The following is a 22966-nucleotide window of genomic DNA, read 5'->3' on the forward strand; positions in this document are numbered from 1 at the left end:
AACAATGGATTTGTGTGTTCAAGGTAACCCACTTTATTAATGATTCTTACTGCTCGCTTTTGTATTGTTACTAGGGACTGAAGCGAACTTTTATAGTTATTTCCCCAGACTTCAATTCCATAGGTTAAGTATGGCGATATCAGGCAGGAGTACAATATATGCAAAGCCTTAGGATCTAGAACATATTTAGCTTTGTTCACTATTGAAATATTTTTTCCTGCCATTTTCTGTATATGTCTGATATGTGATTTCCAGCTCAGTTTATTATCAATTATGATTCCTAAGAATTTGATTTCGGCTATTTTCTCTATTTCAGTGCCATTTATGTTAATTGCTGATTTATCTTTTTCTCTATAATTTCCAAATGTGATAACTTTTGTTTTGTTTAGGTTGAGTGATAATTTATTCCTATTCAGCCATGTTTGTACTTTAGTTAATTCATGATTTACCTCTTCTATTAGCTTACTGTAATTCTCATCACAGTGAAATAAATTTGTATCGTCCGCGAATAATACAATTTTTAGTACGTTAGAGACCTTAAATATGTCATTAATGTATAAGTTGAACAGTAATGGGGCCAGTATAGAACCTTGAGGCAGACCACAAACAATGCCCATTCGTTCAGACTCAAACTCACCCAACTTCACAAATTGCTGTCTCTCTGTTAAATAGCTTTTAATCCAGTTCCAGGCCACTCCCCGAATGCCATATTTTTCTAATGTTTGGAGTAGGATACCGTGATCAATTGTATCAAATGCTTTCTTCAGGTCTATGAAAATTCCGACAGCGTGCTTTTTGTTGTCTATTGCATCAGTGATTTCTTCTACAGCGTCTATGATTGCCATTGTGGTTGATCTCTTTGGTCTAAATCCGTATTGTCCATCATTAAGCAGTTTATGTTTCTCAATACATTTTTCTAGTCTGGTGTTGAACAATTTTTCTAATATTTTTGAGAACTGGGGTAGAAGAGAGACTGAAGTTTGCTTAAAAAAGGTTCTTGTTAACACAGGACCTAACTCGCGTTGCTTTCCGTGTTGTTGCCTTAAGTAAGGCAGTGCATTCAAAAAGGCAATTGAAGAAAATGTGATAGGCCTATACTGCCCTACAAAGGCAAAGTGTAGTAACTACGTCTATGTTGAAACTGAGAAAAATGCCTTCAATGCCTTGGTATTGGGTTGGATTTTGTAGTTACTGCAAATTTGACATAGCAATATCTCTAAAACAGGTCACATTTAATATCCCAGCCTCTACTTACCTTGAATATCTTAAAAGTACTGTACATGCATTGTAGTCAGCCTAGGCACATCTCCATCCGTAACAGAGGAATTATTAATATGTAGAAATAGAATATGTAGAATAATTATTAATTGAATTATAATTATAATAGAAATAGAAATAATACAAATAAAACTTGTGTTACTTTCTGTGATCATTATGGTCATTAGTATTATTCACACACCCCCCCCTCCCAAAAAAAAACAACACACACAGTTGTATCAAATGTATCAAAATTGATGAAAGTTTTGATTGTTCTGCAGGGAGCAAGTGTAATAGAATTCTCACATATTTACACATTCATTGAAACATAAGGCATGCAAAGTGCTATATAAAATAATGGGAGTCATTAGGCCTAACAGACCTATACAAATAGATATATAAAAGATAATATATATATATTTTTTATTAGCCAGTTGGGCCTAAAAGTGCAGATAAATCATTAGATTAAATTTAAACAAATAATAACATCCAGTACAATAAAAAAACAGATTAATTTGTTATTTTTTGATAGCCATATTATGCTTACAAATGCAGATAACTCATTAGATTGAGTTCAAACAATCACTAACATCCAGTGCAATATGAAATCAGTTCAATATGTTCTAGTTTTGATGGCTACAGTAGGCTATATTATTCTAACATGTGCAGATAAATCATTAGACTAAATTCAAAAACACTAACACACAAAGTAAATATGTTCTTCTCCTGGAGGGTCAATGTGAAAGTGCAATGTAATAATCAACAATCAAAAACAAGCTGTTCACTTCACACTTTATCATCTCAGCTTTTCAACCATTTCCCGCATGGCCATGCTTTTGCTCCCTCGTGCTCCCGTTGACTTGTTCAGTTTAGCTTTTGGGATTTGTCCCTGCTTCCGAGCATGAAAGTGTAACCGTGTAGTGAAAAACTGGACTAAAAGATGGTGTTTGATACCATGACAGGTTGGTAAATGGATGTGCTGCATGAGATGCTCTGCTTGACTTACAAGTGTCAGTAGAAGATTCTCTTTACCAGCAAAGTGGTCTTCACTGGCCCTAAACAGCTGTTCTGCCTTTTCAAATAGCTCCCAGCAGACATCTGTGCAGAACACCAAGCAGCCTTCCTTGAATTCTTTCAGAGCTGTGAGCCTCTGAACCTGACGCAGAATCCTTCACAGCATTCACACACACTGAACAGTTTTTTCAGCTTTACCACTTTATTGATACAGTACCCGCCAGCATCATGCAGGCTGCTCCTCTCTGCATCTACTAGCCCTGAAAATGATGGAAGGTGCTGCAGCTCCAGATCCACAGGCAGAGTAATGGCATGATTTCCTGGCTGATCAAGGAACTCAGCAAGAAAAGCACCATCATCTTCTTCGCAACTACCTTTTGAGGGGCATTTCAAAAACTGTGCAACGGTTCTGATTTTGAGTGCTTGCTTAAATTCAAGGTGTTGGGTTTCTCATCCTAATACAGCCAAAGAGGTTTTCCAGGCAGTCCTGGGAGAACTGAGATGTCAGGACGAATGGAAAGCCCTGCGAGAGAAGCTCAGCCTGAATATCCAGAATTGATGACGTGGAAAGTACGACAGCTGACTGCACGGGTTTCCAATGGCCTTTTGCCCCGATAGATATGTTCTTCATCCCACATATGGCCGAGCGCAGATGTGACAGTGCAGCTGTATGAATCCTGGTTGACCTGACTCAGTGCCAGACAGGGTGTCTACCTGACATGAGATCAAACCATCTGTTGAAAAAATCTAAGAACCACACTGTGGTAAGAAGATCTGTGTCAAATCCTTCTGAATGCACTAAGTAGCGCAGTGTGGAACTCACTGAATGACTGAAACAGTGTAAGGCATTGGACACCTTCATTTTACCAAAGTGGGATGGTGTCAGTGTGTGTTCCTTCAGTTTTGGGGCAGGCTTCAGGTCTTTATCTTGCTGAAAATCGTGGAGCATTTTGACATGCTTGACAGTGACTGTGTTTGATGTTAAATTAAACTTCTCAACAACCTCCTTCCCTAAAATGATGTCATTTCCATTGACAAGTGCCGCTTTCATATTTTTGATGATGTGGAGAACATCAGCAATGAAATGCAGAAACCTGCCCTCTTCCATGGGACGGGGAACTTTGTTTACAGTCCTACTGAATTTAGAGCAAACAATGCCAAAACTTAGCCAAAGTGCACGATTTGAAGCACCCATGTCTGATGTTATTGCTGTCACATGTAGCCCAATGTCTTTGGCCTTCTTCAGTACCCGCTTCCAGCCTTATCAGTGCATGCATTGTCCATCAGATCCAACTGGTCATGGTCAACTTGAATATCTGAAAAAGAATCAGAAGAAAAGAACACACACTCGTTAAATGTGGAAACATGTATGCAAGCCAACTAGACATGGGTTGAATTGGACACTATCAATTCAGTATTGTTTTCAGACTGCACAGAGAGTGAGAAAGATTTAATGGTAGAATATCAGTCATGGTCAGACTTCACGTTTGCAATTGTAAACATTAGTAAACATTACCAAAATGAATAATAATGGTGTCAATTATTATTTTGATTAGCCAAAAGCATTTTTAGTGGAAATAAATACCTACATATAAAATAAAGCAAGAATTTATAACATCCAATAAATTGATATTTATGTACATGTTACATTAACTTTGTGGCTGCATTTTGCACTCCTGTCCTTATGGGGAAACCTCATTTTCAAATAGACTAACTTCAATCAGTTCTCACTTTGAACACCTTGAACATATTTACCTGTTTGAACTTCAACAGATGTATGGCTTTCTGTAGAACAATAGGAACGGTCAACATGTATGTGTTCCTGTGCACCAGGACACAGTTCATCTTCTGTCCTGCTGCGCTTGGTGGGTCTCTCGGGGCACTCTGGTGGTGGGAAGATGAACTTGGTTGGGACGGCATTCGGTTTGAGTCTCCTCAGGCCATCTGCTCTGCCACTCTCATACTGTTTTTCATCAAAGTGCTCCTAAAAGGAAAATGACAGTGACTTTTTAATGGAAGTAAATGAATTGCAGATAAAAGAAAAATGCTGATTTATTTACAAAAGCTATCAATAAGTTATCTTGTATTCTTAACCAGACATCTCTTATTTCACGAACACATGCATGAATAAAACTCTCATTTCTAAATTGGCCAAATACACACAAGTTCAATACATCCAAAATGTTCATGACTAACTACTGAATAACAGTAATAACTTAGTAACTGAGGCAAAGTTATGTGTTACCGAAATGTGGCTGTCTACATCCACATGAATTAAATGCACACGTCGTTTTCACAGTAGGTGTTATATTGCATCCGAGTTACTGATGTTATGACAGTAACTGCTAATTTTCTAACTAGCATAAGGTTAGCATAAGGCTTGACTAACTTCAAACTTAATTCATTTCAGGAGTTTTTGAGAGCATGGTATATATTAATGCTATTATGACTTTATTTTTTTAAGTAATTGTTAACAAAAGTCAGAGAAAAAAATGACATTTACCTCACACAACACGGAGAAATCTGTCGCTTTCCAGTTCTTCCTTCTGACCTTAATCTCCCATCATTTCCTCCGTTTTTTGTCACGGGGGAAACGGTGTAGTTGTTTCCCCTGACCCGGTCTTACACTACAGCCATATGCACTGCAGCGTGGCATTATATTGGCATAACAACTAATAATAATTTAATAATGTATTTGAAGTGTTCTGATATAGCTCACTGTGGGGATCGCTGTATGAAATATGAATACTGGTAGCAAACATGGCGTCCACGAAACATGTGACCAGCCCAGAACCAATCAGCATAGCGGGATAGCTCAAACGTTCGAACCCATAGTTGGCCAAACTCTCTCTATATATGGCTCTGCTGTGAGCATGGCATTTCTGCCCTCACATGGCCACAGGTGGTATAGAAAAGGTCAAGCTGGAGATGTTACAAATGACTGACACTTCCGGTGAGACCTTTCACAATAAAACGCTATTAACCCTGTGCTGCACCTCACAGACGTAATATAAAGCTGTTTGATCTGTTAACAGCGGAAACTTGTTTTACTCATGAGTGAAGGAAGAGAAATGAAGGGCCCAAATACAAGCTCACAGGCTGGAGACAGGGAGAAATAAAGTTAAATTAAAGCGTAATTATTAGATGCTAGAAACCTGAGCCACTACAACAACATGAAAACATAACAATATGAGAATTGAAAAGGATTAAAGTTCCTTTTATTCCCCCTTTTACAAACTACTTGAGATGTGTGTAAGTGTCCATCAGTCTCGACTGTTATCAATCACGTATCAGATCAACGCCTTTAGTGCTTATTCATTCATACCATGATTTTTATTTGTCCAAATGAATTCTAACTGGGACACTTATTGACTTTCCCTCACATGAGACTGTGTGTTTCTACTTTACATGTGAGCGTTCAGTTAAACTGAGCAAAATATTCCCCATCCATACAGATCAACTTTTCATTTGAGCCGTCGGACACGCTCTCAGAGTCATCTGCATCTATATTGTGTCCAAATGTTGGCAGCGCAGCAGCTTAATGCCTGAAGGAGTGAATGAGCCCACAGGAGGGGAAATGTGTCCAAAGAAAAGTGTCATGTTGAGTTAAAAGCTGAGACTTCAGTTTCCATCAGCAGCCATGTTTCCAACTCTGTGGCCAAGCAGTGTCCTTCATCACGGAGAGGTCTGATTATGATGCAATATGTCTGAGTCACCTTATATTCAAAGAGTCCAAACTGTCAAAAGCACTGAAAAATAATAATTCCATTTTAAAAACAAGGTTTTTCAGGAGAGTTTGCAGCTTCTGCATCCTGTGCAGCAGAAAGGCTGAAAGCAGAAAGTTGTTGGAGCCTCAGAAGAGTCTTAATTCTACCTAAACACGTGTTACAGTCGAGAAGTTCATCATGCATCATGTTTGTGTTCCACAGACCTTATTGTGTGTGTTTATTCATTCATATCTGCCATGAAGAAGCGCTGGGAAATGAAATGGCCGTTATTACTGCCCTCTAGCGGTTAAACCACACAGCTACATCAATCAATGCTTCATGATTAACCGGAAGTCAGATCACCAGTACCATGGTACAGCGAGAACTATAAAGTCTGCTCTGTTTAAATTTACTGTCACATGAAGTAGCCACGTTTTAGCACCACATTCACTCATTCTCTACTTAACCTTTAAACTAAATATAACCGGAGCTAACAAAGATGCTAGCTAACTGCCGCTAACTAGCTAGCGTTAACTGTAGCTTTGTATACTTTTGAAGAAAAAACCTGCGCCTTTCACACAAAGAGGCCACCAACTTATTTACATTCAGTCACTACTGAGTAAAACAAGTTTCCGCTGTTAACAGATCAAACAGCTTCATATTACGTCTGTGAGGTGCAGCACAGCGTTAACAGCGTTTTATTGTGTAAGGTCTCACCGGAAGTATCAGTCATTTGTAACATCTCCAGCTTGACCTTTTCTGTAGATACCATCTGTGGCCACTAGAGGGCAGAAACGCCCTGCCCACAGCATAAAGACTGAATCTGCAGACTGCAGCTGGCTGCCTTCATCATATGAACAAAATGACTTTGGAACAGATTTCCCTCCATTTCAGACACAGCGGGACAATAATGCTGTCAGTAAAACATTCAAACTGACAAAGTACAACAATCTTTAGGAGAAGTTTTGTTTGAAACTGATCTATCTATATATGACAGTGTTGTTAAAGTATTAATATGGCTGCTCTCTTCCATCATAAAACCTAATTTTATAAAGATTTCCCACATTTCAATGTAGTGATGGGATACTCGATTCCTTTTACTGACTCGAGTCACTCACTACAGTGAATCGGGTTCTCGAGTCACTTGAATCAGTCACCCAAAGTGTGCGCAGGAATGTACAAACAAGTTCCAAACCACGTCCCAAATCATTGTGAAAAAGGCTAAAAGTCCAGAAGTCTCCAAGGCGAAACATTTATTTTTCTTTCTTTCTTTCTAAATAAATTACAATAACCCAAACAGCCAATAAATGAACATTCAGTGCGAAACAGTGCAAAATTATAATAAAATGTATTAAACTGTGCACAAATAGAACATTTAAATAACCTAAACAATAGTGCAAAAGTAATAATATTCTAACATTCAACACTGCACCATTAGAATAAAATAATTATGTACAAAATGAAGGAACTCCCGCTTCCTTCAAAATAAAGCCGGGAGGGAGAGAGAGCTGTGAGCTGTGAGTCGGGTAAAATAAATCCTGGAAATATAAATACTGTTGGAGCTAGTTATTCCTGATCTTCATTACTTTGAATTTGGTTCAAATGTATTCTTAGTTTACTTTATATTTTTGGGGGGTTATTGACAGAGTTTAATTGTAGGTTAATAATTGTTTGTTTTGTGTTTCTTTGTTTCTTTGTTAGACAGGAAGAACTGTGGGTCCATTTCCTGTAAGTACAGGGACTGGTATAGGACCAGGATGGGTTGGGCTGGGGCCTGTGGTTTTTTACCAGAGCAGGAGAAGCAGCAGAGGACAAAGAAAAGTAACATCTGTGTTATTTGCTTGTTGAGTTTATATTTGTGAGTTGTAAACCACATCCCGGAGAGATGTTCCAATAGTGGAAGGAGTGTTGTTGTGTTGTAAAGGGGCGGGGCATTATTCAGACGCACTCAGCCCACGAGCAGCAGAGCTCCTCAGCTGGCTGTTACTCAGAAGATGACGTCATGAAGCTGCTGAATAAGGCTTCGGAGATTTGGATGAAGTTTCCTTTCTTGCTGCCCTTGAGTTAACGCGGCCAATGAGGTCTGCAGAGTGGTGTTCACATGATGTTCCCGTGTTTAAGATGCTGCACAAACGCTTTCACATCACCTGTTTCACTGCATGCAAACACGGCACATTGCAAGCAAATGGAGTGCATTATGGAAGCTGTTTATGCTTGAGATGTTTCTTTAATGTTTATTCTCTTTGGAAAGGCTTTGTATCCTGTGAAGTTCAGTTTATGATTTGTTTGTTTTCATTTCTCTAGTTCTCGCGGCATGACTGACCACAGCCATGTGCAAATAAATGCCCGTGCATGAGAGGAAGGACTTGTGTTGGTGATTCCAACTGAAGGGAGTAACACTCAGTAATGTCAGTGATGCGTCCCTCAGGTTCAGCCTCGGTGAACACCTTTACTTTCTCTCACAGCCTTCTGTGTTTTTCACTGACTGATTCCATCTGAGTTATGAAGCCAAAGCAGGAAACCGTGAAAAGATGTGAAAAACATCTGGATTGAACTGATGTGTGTGTTTAGAAAGCCTGAACTTCTAAAGGTCCATGTGGTGACAATGTGTTCTGATGGTGTTGTATGAGTTTTATAAACTCTGAGGTGTCAAACAGAAGCTGTGAACATTACAAGCGGCTCTGCTGCCATTCCTCCAGAAACACTTCCGCTGCTCCGGCTTCAGGAGCCAGTAGGAGCTTTGTCCGTCTCTGACGTCACGAGCAATAACCAATGGGAGAGTTTGGAACAAGCCCCGCCCCCTGATTGGCGGCTCCTGCCGGGGTGAAGCACAGAGATGAAACCAGAGAGCAGAGCAGCCTCGTTCCCTCTGTTAAAGATACCTTTATGTCCACTGAATCCAGTCTGAGGAGAACTCTGAAATGTTCCAGCTAACAGGAAAGTTTTCCACAAGAACCAACACAAGAGGCTTCATGTTTTTAAGGGTTAGCTACAGCAGAAAGTTTCAGCGCTTTGGAGGAGCAGAGAGGAGTCCAGCAGCTGAGGAGTGAACCCCAAAAAACCCATTCAACACGCCTAAAAGGCAACCTACAGAAACTCAAGTGTCCGCTACATTTGGGATGTTTCCTCTGCTGTACTTGGTGTCGAGCAGCCGTCTAAAGCAGCAACTGACGCCTTCGCTCTCAGCCACCAGACTCCATTGAGAAAACCCCTCATTTTAGCTCCCCGGACACCGCAGTCGTTGGTCCGTTTGTGTGACTCTGGTGTTTCACATGTTGGTTAAAACTCCAGAGTCCCACATATTAACAGGAAAACCACCCACTGAGGCAGCTGCAGACCAACGACCAAAAAGCGGAACTTTGGAAGGTGAAACAGCTGGTTTTCTCTACAGTCTGCTAACCGCGGCCAGAACCACTAAATGAAGAAATGGGTGAAAATAGTGGAACTTTAGCCGTAAAGGGATCCAGACTAACCCCTCCATGCAGCTGCTGTGTTTTTATATCGTTTTATTTCACTTTAGTAAAACACGGAATGTTTTTTGTCAGCATTTTACATCAGATTGCTTCTCTCTGTGTGTAATATAACCGAATTGTCAATAAATCTCTCTATCTTATTGAAATATTCATCTGCTTTTCTTGTTTGAATCCAGATCAACTCAGACATACTGACACAAATGTGGTCCGTTACGTCCACGTTAACACTAAATAAATCTTCAGGAAGTCATTTTCCGGCTTCAGCTCTGCACCGTCCTATTAAATCCTGATTTTACAGCAGCGACGTTGTCCAATAAGATCAACATCAAAGTCAGTTAAAGAGCACGTCTGTGTGGTTAATTCGGCTTCATTTCCATGGAAAATGATCCCTGAGAGAGAAAGTTACGAGTGATGTTACATTTGAACTACTGCCGGCTGCTGTTCTTCTTCTTCTCTGTCAGCGGTGGTTACCCAGCAGCGTGTAGGCGCATTACCGCCACCTGCCGGACTGGAGTGTGCATCAGGATGGCGACTCTCTCCAAGCCCTCCTAATTAATCGCTGCTCTCTTCCCAAATCTAAAACCAGCTCCATCGCCTCCATCAGCCGAGCTTCTCTGTAACATCTCTCCATCACCCGGTTGCTCTTTTGGAGTTTTTAGGGGCTGCCTTTCTGGTTGATATTTCGGACATTCTAAAAACACACGGCCCACCGTCTCCTGCTGTGCACACTGCTCACAGCCACCTGTGGCACGCTCATTCATCACCTTTAACCCTGTATGACCGTCATGTGACCTCAGTGAGACCAATCAGTGATCAGCATCAACACCCGAACTCATTCAGCTCTGATTCTTCACAATGTGGAGAAATGTTCCCAAAAGTGAAGCTCTGCGTTTAGAGAAGGAGCCTCCTGCTTTTCTGAGTTCATGAACGTTTCTGCCAGCACAGCCAGACAGTAAAAAGCTAATTTTTTCCTCTTTATTTCGTCTTGTTCAGTCTTTACACCGCAGTTCAACATGCGTGCTGCTCAGTGTTGCATCTTCACTGTAGTTCTCTTTTTATTCAGTTCCACGTGCCGTGCTGCTAAAAATCTGACATCACGGAGCTTTGATAATCAGCATCAGATCTACCAGAGAAACTGTTGGACATGGAAACACAGTTTTCATCTGACTTCAATAAATCCTGTTCTGGAGGAGCCGACAGGGAGAATAAAGTGGAAATCAGTGAACAAAGAGCCTCATTAGTGGCTGTAATGACACAGTTAAAGTCCAGCTGATCTCTCACTGGATCAGAACTCCCTCTCTGGGTGTTTCCTCTCAGTTTACTTCCACTTCCCATCCCGTTGTGGCGCAGCTGATTTTCTCCGCGTGAAGCTCCTGAAGGTAATTCCAGCTGTTTTTAATGTGTGACGCGTTAACATCAGCGGTGGGCGGCTCAGTTCCGGCAGAAATCTGCGCTCCAAACTTCACGTTACCAGCTGTGAGTCCGGTACCGTCGGGGCGGAGGAGGCAGCCGCTCGGCTCGGCGCGGCGCGGCGCGGCTCGGCCTGTCCGCCATGTTGTCACTTCCGGTGTCAGTAAGTCGTGAACGAAACTGTTAAAGTTGACATAACTTCGGGCCTTCAATAGTTGGACTTCTCAGATCGGGACAGAATTGTTGTGATGAAGCAGATCCAGTGGCGCCAGCAGAAATAAATCCTAAGGGTGGCTGGTGGGGGCAAGGCAAAATCTATACCCGACCAACCCCCCCCCACAAAAAAAAAAATCCCACCTATTTATTGATTTACTGAATTTACAGTATATTCCTATTTTTAAACACTGATTTCTTATTATTGCTGTCACACTTTAATAATATTAACTTAATATATTTAGGTTATTCAACATGACAGAATACAATGTCTGACACAAATTTGACAAGACTGTAATTGCTTCCTGCAGACTAACAGTGCGTTCACACCAGACGCGGTCGCGCGACGCGATTACATACAAAGTCAATGCGAAGACGCGAATAGACGCGGATTCAAGCCGACGGCGCGATGAGGGTGATCACTTTGGCGAAATATTCGCGTCAGACAGCCTATCAGCATTGAGATTCTGGATGACAGTGACGTGGAGACAGATGGACAGGCGCTGTCTGTGACATGCAGATGGGACTGCACATGGAAATTACCTTCTAAGCTACAATCTGGTGCAGGTCATCTCTTTACTTTGTAATTAATGTACTTTGCACATGGTCCCTGACTAAATAAAATAAAAAAATTAAATCGGCCGCCTTCTCCAGGAGTTCCGTCTGGATGACGGCCGCTTCCAGCGGTGTTTCAGGCTCGCCAGGACCCGGTTTGATGGCCTGCTCGGGAGGATCGGTGCCGTGGTCTCTCGGCGGGACACCGGCTGCAGGCGCTCCGCGGCTGAAAGTGGAGCTGCGGTGGCACCAATGTCGGGTGATCACGTCACCGTGGCTCCGTTTCAGCTGCGGAGCCCTGTGGTTGGTGTCCTGCAGAGAGATCACGGCGCCGATCCTCCCGAGCGGGTCATCGGGCTGGGTCCTGGTGGGCCTGGGGTGCCGCTGGAGGCGGCCGCCATCCAGACGGAACTCCTGGAGAAGGCGGTGAAATTATCCCACCGGAGTGCACCAACCGGATGATGTCACTGACCCAGACACCACGGCGTGTGCGTTTCAGACGAATCTCGGACTGCCACAGCAGGTAGCCTACAAGGACGCGATGGTACTTATATCAGCCATGGTTGATGAGAGAATGAAATGGATAGCCCCTTGAGCTATTTGCTCGTTTTTTACTCGCGCGAATGAGGCGAATGAGGCGAGTAAATTCAAATTACACCCGTGGCAACACTCGCGCGAATGATCGCACCGCGTCTGGTGTGTACGCACCGTAACAGGCCAGCGTCAGGGTATGGGAGGTACCCTATATCACCACAAGATGACGCCATTGCACAAAAACCTTGGGCACAGTGTTCTAGAAGTTTAAGATTTATTAGTGCAATTAGTACCTACATAAATTTACTGGTCTTTGCCTTGAAAATCACTTCACTTAATGTTTAAATGAAAATCAATGCATTTCAACACACCTAAAATTGTTTTCATTACTCCTTTATTGTACGGTGCGCAAATTTCACCATTTCTGTATTTCTGCATTTTTATACAAATAAGAGCAGAATATTATATGTACAAATAAGAGCAGGATATTTTAAGTACAAATCATAGCAGGATTATTGTAATACAAATGAGAGCAGGATATTATATGTACAAATCAGAGCAGGATTATTTTAATACAAACTACAAGCACAGTGCAAACCTCCGCCAAGGCCATGGGGTCACTGACGCCATAACATCTACACACTGTGCCTGTCATATAACTTACAACCAGATCTGGAATCCACATCCGATCAACACTCAACTTTGCTGTTTGATAGAACATTTGACTATGTTACACCCTAATTTTTTTTTCAAGTCTTTCTGACTTGTTTTTGTGGAGTTATCCTGCTGACAGACAAACAGACACACAAACCAACGCGACCGAAAACCTCCTTCGTGGAGGTAATCAGCGTAGGATATTCTATGTACAAATCAGAGCAGGATTATCCTTCGGTTCTTGTGCCTTTTCGCAAAAACATCCACAAATTCATCCAAATTTATGGCCTTTGACCGCCTGGATTCAATACTCAGCAATCCTAATTTGCTTAGACGTTCGTCAGACATTGAGTTTCGCAGTACTGTTTTTATCAATTTTAAAACTGAAAAACTGCGCTCACAGGCTGCAGTGCTCACAGGTAATGCAAGTGCAATCTTGCAGATTTTGAACATCTCAGGGAATACCTCTGCATATGGTTCCAGGAAAACAGTAAGGTCTAATAAACTGGATGGTTTGTCAACACCACCAGTTTTCTTTCTCTGCAAGAGTCTTTTGAGTTGTGGGATTTCATGTTCAAGATCATCTGTCTTACATTTGTATTGAGAAGCCAAAGCCAAAATTAGACTTAATACATTCCCTAATCCACACAAATCCAATACGCTCCCTTGTATTGGCTAACGGGGTGGCAGCGAGTGATCTGATGCTGGCTGTAGCCACTCCTAGCCACCATGTCGTGGCGCCACTGTGCAGATCCATTAATACCCAGATGATGGGCAGCAGGACAGGAAGAGCAGGCTGGAATAATGGCACATGTTCGTGGAAAGATTCATGAGGTAACAGCGAAACATTGCTCAGCAAAGCAGATCTCATGAAAACATCCAATACAGAACAGGGCTGATGAATGGTTGGATTATGGGATGTCTAATTGTTAGCTTTTATAGGGGAAACAGGCGGAGGCTTGCATTTAGTTTCTACGAGTCATGAGCAGTGGCGTTTGCAGACCAAATTTATCAGGTGTCCAGGGTGGGGCCGGGTTTTTTTCATTGGGCCCCAGAACAAAAAAAGATATGAAATTAATTTATTTGGCGCACAAACAAAATGAATTGAACATTTAACAATAAAACATAGAAACGAATTTGAAAGCAAAGACTTCACCTACTGTAAATCTGCAGAATAAACCTTTAAACAGCAGCTTGGCTGGAAGCTGCGTCTCCTGTCCCCCGTTCATGTGGTCGGATATGTCCTCAGACTGGGCTGCACTGGTGGGTCATCCGTGCACCTGCTGATACCTGAAAAGACACAAATGTAGAGTGTAGGAGCCTGGGTCCTATTTTATTGATATTTGGATCGCTATTTGAGTTTACATGTTGAAATATGATTTACGTTAATTGTAATAAAAAATTAGCTATTTACAGTATTTATAGACAGATAATTCATTTAATAAGTTTAACAGTTTAATTCAGGTCATTTATGTGTGCATTATTTAAAAAGGTTAAAAATTGCGAACATTGCCTTTGATTTGTTGTTACTCTCAGGAGAGTTTGGTTACCGGAGTCATTATGGTCAGGCGGATCAGAGTGGAGCCACACAGTTTTTCTCTTTCTCTCTCTCTCTCTCTCTCTCTCTCTCTCTCTCTCTCTCTCTCTCTCTCTCTCTCTCTCTCTCTCTCTCTCTCTCTCTCTCTCTCTCTCTCTCTCTCTCTCTCTCTCTCTCTCTCTCTCTCTCTCTGTTTTTTCTCCCACCTTTTTTATTTTTCTCATATTGGATCATTGCTGTACCATTCTTTATGTTTTTGTAAGTAAATTGAGGAACAAAAGAGGATCTTGTGGAGTTTTTATTTTGTCGTAGATGTGGATGACGAGAGAGAAGAGCGTCAAGCTAATGGCTTCATTAAGGAACCTACATAGAGTAAACATGAGGGTGTAACTGAGAACAATATTAATTGATCCCCCATCTGAGCCGTCCAACTGCAGTAGTTTCCATCCAGGACCTTGTGCAGAGCCATCAGCATGAAAAAGAGCAGTGAAACGGCAAGGCAATTTTATTTATAGAGCACAATTCATACACAGGGCAATTCAAAGTGCTTCACAGCTACATAAAATCACAAGAAGGCAATAAAATAAAGAGATTAAAAAAGAAATAAATTTAAAATACATTAAAATAATCATTAATTAATTAAAAAGTGAAGAGTGCAGATAAAATACTTTCAGTTGTCATATGCACAGCTAAATAGAATAAACTGTTTTCAGCCTGGATTTAAACATTGTCAGAGTTGAGGCCTGTCTCACATCTTCTGGAAGACTGTTCCAGATTTTAGGAGCATAAAACTGAAACGCAGCCTCACCTTGTTTAGTCCTGACTCTGGGCACCAGCAGGAGACCCCTCCCTGAGGTTCTCAGTGCCTGAGTTGGTTCATATGGCTTTAAAGGAAAACTCCGGGGCATTTGAAGCGCAATCCCATTGCTAGAGGTTGTCAAATACTGATAGTAGGACACAGACAGGTGCAAATCTGCGCTCCCTGTGTGGAGATAGCGCTGTTTGCGCATCCTGTCATGCGAGGCTAATATGTAGTGGCTAGAGGCAAGTGCTAACCCTTCCACGTAAAACAACAACTTGCACACTGCAGAAACGTCACACCACTTTATAAACCATCCGACAATAAAGTCACAAGCCTTACCATCAAAACCATATGCATGGTTCTTACATTACTGGCATGGGGACGTTACAAAACAACTTTATAAACAGCATGTCACTTACCGGTTATTTGTACGCTCGCGCATGTGAAAGCCCAAAAGAGTCGATGTACGATAATCACATATACAAAACAATTAATCTTCTCTAGAAAAACTGCGTTCAAGTATTTAAAACATTACAACAATACATGCCCAGTAATATTATTGTAATGTATTATTGTAAAATTGTAACGCAGTTTTTCTAGAGAAGATTAATTGTTTTGTATATGTGATTATCGTCCATCGACTCTTTCTCGTTGGAGGTCATTTGGGTTTGAGCGTACGCCAAGTTTCAGTAGGAAATCCACGCAAGTCTTTGTACATGAGGCCCCAGGACTTTAACTTTAAGTTTCTGACAGAGAATGTGAAGCTGACATCCTGCAGCGGTTTGGTTAGATGCCATGTTGGATTCCTGCTTCCTCTGAGGCTCTTCTGTGTGTACTGACCCTGAATTCTAACTTCTAACTGGTGGATCGGGTTTCAGCGCTCAGACTGTTGGATCAGCCTCTAACATCTCCACCTTAAAGCTGAATGTTGAACATATGTGTCCACTGCGTGTTAAAACAACACATTTCTGATGAGTTTGTTACTGAAACACGATTTTATTATCAGAGCACAAGATCTGACACATGGAGAGGAGGGTGTGAGTTGATGTGCAGATGAATGATTTGTGTTTCCTCTGCAGAAGAAGGTAGAAAGTGTGTGTGAGCTGATGTGAGTTCAGCAGCATGGATCAGTGTGAGGACACTAAAACCTCTCTGTGTGGGGAACATGAGAGCCAGAGCAAAGCTCAGAGGTGAGAGGACCATCTCTAACTGTCCATGACTCTTCTCCATGTCCCAGCTCAGCGCTCACATCACCAAACCACCTTCATTCACAGGAACCAACCAGAGCCTGAAACAGAACCTGAAACAGAACCTGGACCCAGCTGTGTGTCCTTTAAGAGCGACCGGTCGAAGGATTTCTTCTTTGATTTCCATCATGGTGTTCCAACAGTCCAACAGTGAGTAGCTGTCGGTATTCAGTGGAGGCTGCATCATGTTTCAGATGATAACCAGTTTCCAGCTGAATTACTTGAGATTTGTTGATGTCTCTGATGAACTAATGAGCTGCATCATGTGTGAAAACAAGTGTTTTTCTGTCAGGATCCATCAGAGACTCAGACCTGGACCTGAACCTGGAGCTGAGCCTGAACCCAGCTGTGTGTCCATGAAGAGTGACCGGTCAATGGTTGATTTTATTAACTTCAAATCAGCCAAACATCCATCCCCTCAGAGGTGAGCTGAGTGTAAATGCTGTAACAGAGTAAAATGCAGCAGAGTCAGTTTGAACAGTTTCCACTGCTCACATCCACACATCCCTTCATGGAGCTTCACCTTGTGTTGCTCTCTGTGTGGACAGACACAATGTGAGCTCATTCTTCATGATTCCTCCACAGAGTGGACCAGCAGAGCTCAGAGGGTCCCAGTGGTCCGTCTGCCCAGCAGCATCAAACACAGCTGGACTCCATATTTACGGTCTGTACATGTACAACAACTACTTTTCCATCTGTTCTGCTCAGTCATCTCCATGCTGCACTCTGTAGACCAGTGGATTGTCAGTGTGTCCAACATGGATCTGATGTTTGGCTCCATGGTTTCAGTCTGATTGGATCATTCATATAGTTTTCTGTTCCAGCTGCTGGAGGACAACATGCTCACTTTTGTGAAGGAGGAGCTGAAGAAGATGCAGAAGGTTCTGAGTCCAGATTACCCAGAATGCTTAGAGAGTCAGAGGGAGGGTGAGGATGAAGAGCAGAGGAGCAGCAGAGAGGCATTAGTGAAGATCACAGTTCACTTCCTGAGGAGAATGAAGCAGGAGGAGCTGGCTGACCGTCTGCAGAGCAGTAAGAGGATTCCTCTAAAGATTTAACCTGCTGGATAAACGACACATTTACTGATGTCTCAGCACACAGAACAGCAGATGTTCAGATACTCATTCTGTACAGGGTTGAAATGTCTGTTTACTGATGTTATTTCTTGTCTTCATTCAGAACTTCTTCCTCCAGTTTGTGGACGTAAAGTTAAATCTGCTCTGAAGAAGAAGTTCCAGTGTGTGTTTGAGGGGATTCCTAAAGCAGGAAAGCCAACCCTTCTGAATCAGATCTACACAGAGCTCTACATCACAGAGGGAGGGACCGGAGAGGTCAATGATGAACATGAGGTCAGACAGATTGAAGCAGCATCCAGGAAAGCAGGCAGAGAAGAAACATCCATCAGACAAGAAGACATCTTTAAAGTCCCACCTGGAAGAGATGAACCAATCAGAACAGTGATGACAAAGGGAGTGGCTGGCATTGGGAAAACAGTCTTAACACAGAAGTTCACTCTGGACTGGGCTGAAGGCAAAGCCAACCAGGACATCCACTTCATGTTTCCATTCACTTTCAGAGAGCTGAATGTGCTGAAAGAGAGAAAGTTCAGCTTGGTGGAACTTGTTCATCACTTCTTTACTGAAGTTAAAAAAGCAGGAATCTGCAGCTTTGAAGAGTTCCAGGTTGTGTTCATCTTTGACGGTCTGGATGAGTGTCGACTTCCTCTGGACTTCCACAGCAAGGAGCCCCTGACTGATGCTACAGAGCCCACCTCAGTGGATGTGCTGCTGACAAACCTCATCAGGGGGAACCTGCTTCCCTCTGCTCGCCTCTGGATAACCACACGACCTGCAGCAGCCAATCAGATCCCTCCTGACTGTGTTGGCATGGTGACAGAGGTCAGAGGGTTCACTGACCCAAAGAAGGAGGAGTACTTCAGGAAAAGATTCAGAGATGAGGAGCAGGCCAGCAGGATCATCTCCCACATCCAGACATCCCGAAGCCTCCACATCATGTGCCACATCCCGGTCTTCTGCTGGATCACTGCTACAGTTCTGGAGGATGTGTTGGAAACCAGAGAGGGAGGAGAGCTGCCCAGCACCCTGACTGAGATGTACATCCACTTCCTGGTGGTTCAGGCCAAAGTGAAGAAGGTCAAGTATGATGGAGGAGCTGCGACAGATGCACACTGGAGTCCAGAGAGCAGAAAGATGATTGAGTCTCTGGGAAAACTGGCTTTTGAGCAGCTGCAGAAAGGAAACCTGATCTTCTATGAATCAGACCTGACAGAGTGTGGCATCGATATCTCAGCAGCCTCATTGTACTCAGGAGTGTTCACACAGATCTTTAGAGAGGAGAGAGGGCTGTACCAGGAGAAGGTGTTCTGCTTCATCCATCTGAGTGTTCAGGAGTTTCTGGCTGCTCTTCATGTCCATCTGACCTTCATCAACTCTGGACTCAACCTGATGGGAAAAGATGAAGAATCCAAGAAGCCTGAAGTACTTGATCTGAATTATCTCAATCAATGGGCTGTGTACAGGGCCTTAAAGAGTCCAAATGGACACCTGGACCTGTTCCTCCGCTTCCTCCTGGGTCTTTCCCTGCAGACCAATCAGAGGCTCCTACGAGGCCTGCTGACACAGACAGGAAGTAGCTCACAGACCAATCAGGAAACAGTCGATTACATCAAGCAGAAGATCAGTGAGAATCTGTCTGCAGAGAGAAGCATCAATCTGTTCCACTGTCTGAATGAACTGAATGATCGTTCTCTGGTGGAGGAGATCCAACAGGCCCTGAGTTCAGGAAGTCTCTCCACAGATAAACTGTCTCCTGCTCAGTGGTCGGCTCTGGTCTTCATCTTACTGTCATCAGGAAAAGATCTGGATGAGTTTGACCTGAAGAAATACTCTGCTTCAGAGGAGGCTCTTCTGAGGCTGCTGCCAGTGGTCAAAGCCTCCAACAAAGCTCTGTACGTACAGATATAGATATATTTCTTTTTAAATACATTCTTTACTTATTAACTGGATAAAAACAGCAGAATCAGCGTTAAACTCAGTTTCAAATGAACTTCAGTTTATTTATGAAGTGTCAGTTCACAACAAAATATCATCTTACAAATGATGTGAGATGATGCTTTGTTGGAAATAGAAACTCAGCAGTTCCTCTGAGGAAGAACTTGGTGGCAGTTATTTATCAATTTTATATGGATTAATTAATCATTTTATTTGCTCCCATCTTATTAGTTACAGTAGTTATCTGGCTTAACTAACTCTAACAATAAGTCAATAAAGCTTCTCTGACTCTGGATATGTTGTTTTTATCTGATGTTTCCTCCCCAGACTCGTCAGACTCACACTGACTGCATGTGTTCAGTACCTCCTGAAGTGTAGATTTAGTTTTACTGTCTGTTTTGAACATGAGAAACTTTAACAAAGTAACCAGAATTCAGTTTGTGCTTTTTAACTGATTCTTCTGTGGAAACTTTTTAAGTCTTGAGTCTAAGAGAAAAACATGTTGTCATTCATGTGTTAATTTCTTGGTAAAAAGGTCCGTCAGTCCTACAGAAAGCATGTCAGTCTGCAGAGTGACAAACAAAGGCTGCAGCTACAGAGCCACAGCTGAGCTGGGCCAGATAACACTTTGGTGCTGGAGAAACAGCTGTTAGTGTGAGAAGATGCTTTGCTCACATGGTGTTCTTAGCTGAGCTGATCTGATCACAGGATGAGCCAATAACAGCAGCAGATACATCTTTTAGTTTCTCCATCTATTGAGCTAAGACGGCACATGTAGACATCTTCCATCACACTTTAATGTCTTTAACAAATAAACAGAAACAAACAGGGAAACAGAATTCTTCCACTAATCAAATATGAATGTAGTTTGATTGATTAATGGATCAAGTTATTTCCTTCCATCTCATTCCCTCCTCAGCCTGAGTGACTGTAACCTCTCAGAGAGAAGCTGTGCAGCTCTGTCCTCAGCTCTCAGCTCCCAGTCCTCCAGCCTGACAGAACTGGGCCTGAGTAACAACAACCTGCAGGATTCAGGAGTGAAGCAGCTTTCTGATGGACTGAAGAGTCCAAACTGCAGACTGGAAACACTCAGGTAAGGACTGTATGAAAACAAGCTTCTCCAAACTACACTAACACTCCAGATAATGTAGATGAGGATGAAATCACGTGTACGCTCAGCTGGGCTCAGATGGACCGAGGTGCTCTGTGGATGTTCCTTCTTGTTGTATCTTTTAGTAAAAACAGTAAAGTGTAGGTGTATATTAATCCAGCTGAATTCCCAACAAAGCTGCTCACATTCAAGGATTTTTCTGTTTTTTTTTGGTCAGAAACTGCGACTGAAAAACAGCCCATTAAGACTACATGTCAGCTGGTGGTCACTTAAAGCATGTAATAAAATCACCTTTCAAGTAACTTAAAGACAACAGGTGTACAGTGAGTTCAGCTGTACTTACATGTACCCTGAAGCCAAACTGGCAGCTGGTTCCACAGAGAGGGGCCTGATAACTGAAGGCTCTGCCTCCCATTCTGCTTTTAGAAACTCTGGGAACCACAAGTAAACCTGCAGCCTGAGAGCAAAGTGCTCTGTTGGGAACATATCCAACAATGAGATGTTCTCACTCAGTCCGCAGAGTTGCAGCGTCAGACAGACTTCAGTCAGTAACTGGATTCTGCTCCTCTGCATGTGAACAGTTATAAGGAAGGTGTTCCAGTTAATGCTCCAGTCAGGCTGTGAGCAAAGCTCAACACAAATGTGGAGGAACTGTGCATGATACAGCCAACAGCTGCAGAGTCATCAGAATATATGAGGAGATGACAGGTGTGCTGGAAGTCTGAGGTGTGCAGAGTTCAGTGAAGAGTGAAAAGTTGAAATATTCACAATAATCTAAAGTTTTTATTCTCAGAGGTTTTCTTTTCATCCAGGTTTTTCATTCACTGCTGCCATGTTTCCTCTTTGTTTGTCACAGAAGATTGTTTATATTTTCTTCTCATTTTATCTGAAACTGTTACTGGAGCAAAATGATGAAAAGAATCTTTCTCTAAGAATGTTGTTACCATTGGATGACATTCAGCTTGAGTTTCAGAGCAGTTCTCTCAGAGTTTCTGTTCTGTGTGTCTGCAGCCTGTCAGGCTGTCTGATTACAGAGGAAGGCTGTGCTTCTCTGGCTGAAGCTGTGACCTCCAACCCCTCCCATCTGAGAGAGCTGGACCTGAGCTACAACCATCCAGGAGACTCAGGAGTGAAGCTGCTGAGGGCTGCACTGAAGGATCCACACACACTCAGGTATGGAGAGGCCTGCTGCAGCCTCACAATGTCTGATAGAGGAGGAAGAGCTGAGAACATGTTCTCTGTCCTGCACTCAGCCCTGTGCTTCCTGCTGAGTGTTGCATGAACAATCACACATGTAGGAGCCTTTTTACCTTTAAACCTAACCCATTTGTAGAGGAGGTCTGCAAGGAGAGCATCTGCAGGAACAACAACGAGAAGTGTCTGTTGGTCAGAGTTGATTTAGTTTGGACAGATCTCTGCATGTTAAAGGAACAGTCTTTCATTTTTAGAAACGTCTTTTTGGTCCTCTGACCCTGATTCATTTACAAGGATGGGTCCAGGACATGTTAGCCTAGCTTAGCACAAATATTTATAAACCCCTGTGGTTCAGATAAAGTTTCCTTCATAAATTCTGCCGATTGGAGGTTCCTGATGGTGAAACACAGCAACAGACCCAGAAAATTAATTTAAATGGGACAGACATATAAGCATCATAAATATTTCGGTCCTGAACGCTCATTCCCTCCAAACTCTTTCATCCATGTTGTCTTCTATTGGTGCCAGTGCTCCGTGTAACATCACACACGAGTGGCATTGCAGCATTTATCTGTTTAGTTCAACAGACAGAGGGACGCGCTGCCATCTTGGATCAGCTTTGTGACACTCTGGCTTTGAATAGAGATCTTTGAGCAGATGAAGTTGCTGCAGCTCATCTCTTCCAGGCAGCAGATCTGATAGATGCTGAAAAGCTGCTTGATCATATATCAGATTATCAATCGGCTTCAATAACAGAGTGGATGTTGGACTAAATAGAAGCTTGATGATGTGACTGCACTTCAAAGTGGAAATGGATACTGGATAAGATTTGGAAGGAGTGTGGTGAGCTGATGCTGCTGATCCTTCTGAAATGTGTTGCTGTCCTCACAACAGCAGGATCTGCAATGATAATGTGAGGGAACAAATCCTCAGTGTGATGGTGAAGCAGCTGTTAGTGGTCAGTGTGGAAACAAGCTGTCACAGCTAAAAACCTGCCTCAAGCTGTCTCTGACAGTCACTTAGCTTCATGTGCACGGAAAAGAAGTCACTTTAACATTTCCCAGCTGAAAAAAGAGCAACAGTGAAAACAATGTGAAGAATCTGAGGCAGGCTGCTGTGCAGAGGATGTTCCTGTCAGAAGCAGATCAGTCAGACTTTAGGGCAGATAGAAGGTTGCAGCTCTGGGTCAGATCAGGAGTTTTTACAGTGTTCTTCATATGTGAAGAGATGAAAAGGAGGAGACGGCT

General features: G+C 42.5%; 1 protein-coding gene across 2 annotated transcripts in view; it reads left to right on the top strand.

Moving 5' to 3' along the window:
* Positions 1–10790: 10790 nt before the first annotated feature.
* LOC142385543 (protein NLRC3-like) overlaps positions 10791–22966 on the top strand; it is a 66733-nt gene continuing 54557 nt past the window's right edge. Inside the window, exons 1-9 of one of the 2 annotated variants that reach the window (XM_075472167.1) lie at positions 10791–11024; positions 16236–16346; positions 16431–16553; positions 16696–16827; positions 16989–17067; positions 17228–17435; positions 17583–19371; positions 20334–20507; positions 21537–21698. In XM_075472167.1, the coding sequence (XP_075328282.1) occupies positions 16279–16346; positions 16431–16553; positions 16696–16827; positions 16989–17067; positions 17228–17435; positions 17583–19371; positions 20334–20507; positions 21537–21698 (2735 nt within the window). In that variant the 5' untranslated portion in view covers positions 10791–11024; positions 16236–16278. The remainder of the gene's footprint in view (positions 11025–16235; positions 16347–16430; positions 16554–16695; positions 16828–16988; positions 17068–17227; positions 17436–17582; positions 19372–20333; positions 20508–21536; positions 21699–22966) is intronic. The other variant, XM_075472166.1, reaches the window with a different exon arrangement.

This window comes from Odontesthes bonariensis, chromosome 8 (assembly GCF_027942865.1).
Source record: "Odontesthes bonariensis isolate fOdoBon6 chromosome 8, fOdoBon6.hap1, whole genome shotgun sequence".
In the NCBI taxonomy this organism is placed as follows: domain Eukaryota; kingdom Metazoa; phylum Chordata; class Actinopteri; order Atheriniformes; family Atherinopsidae; genus Odontesthes; species Odontesthes bonariensis.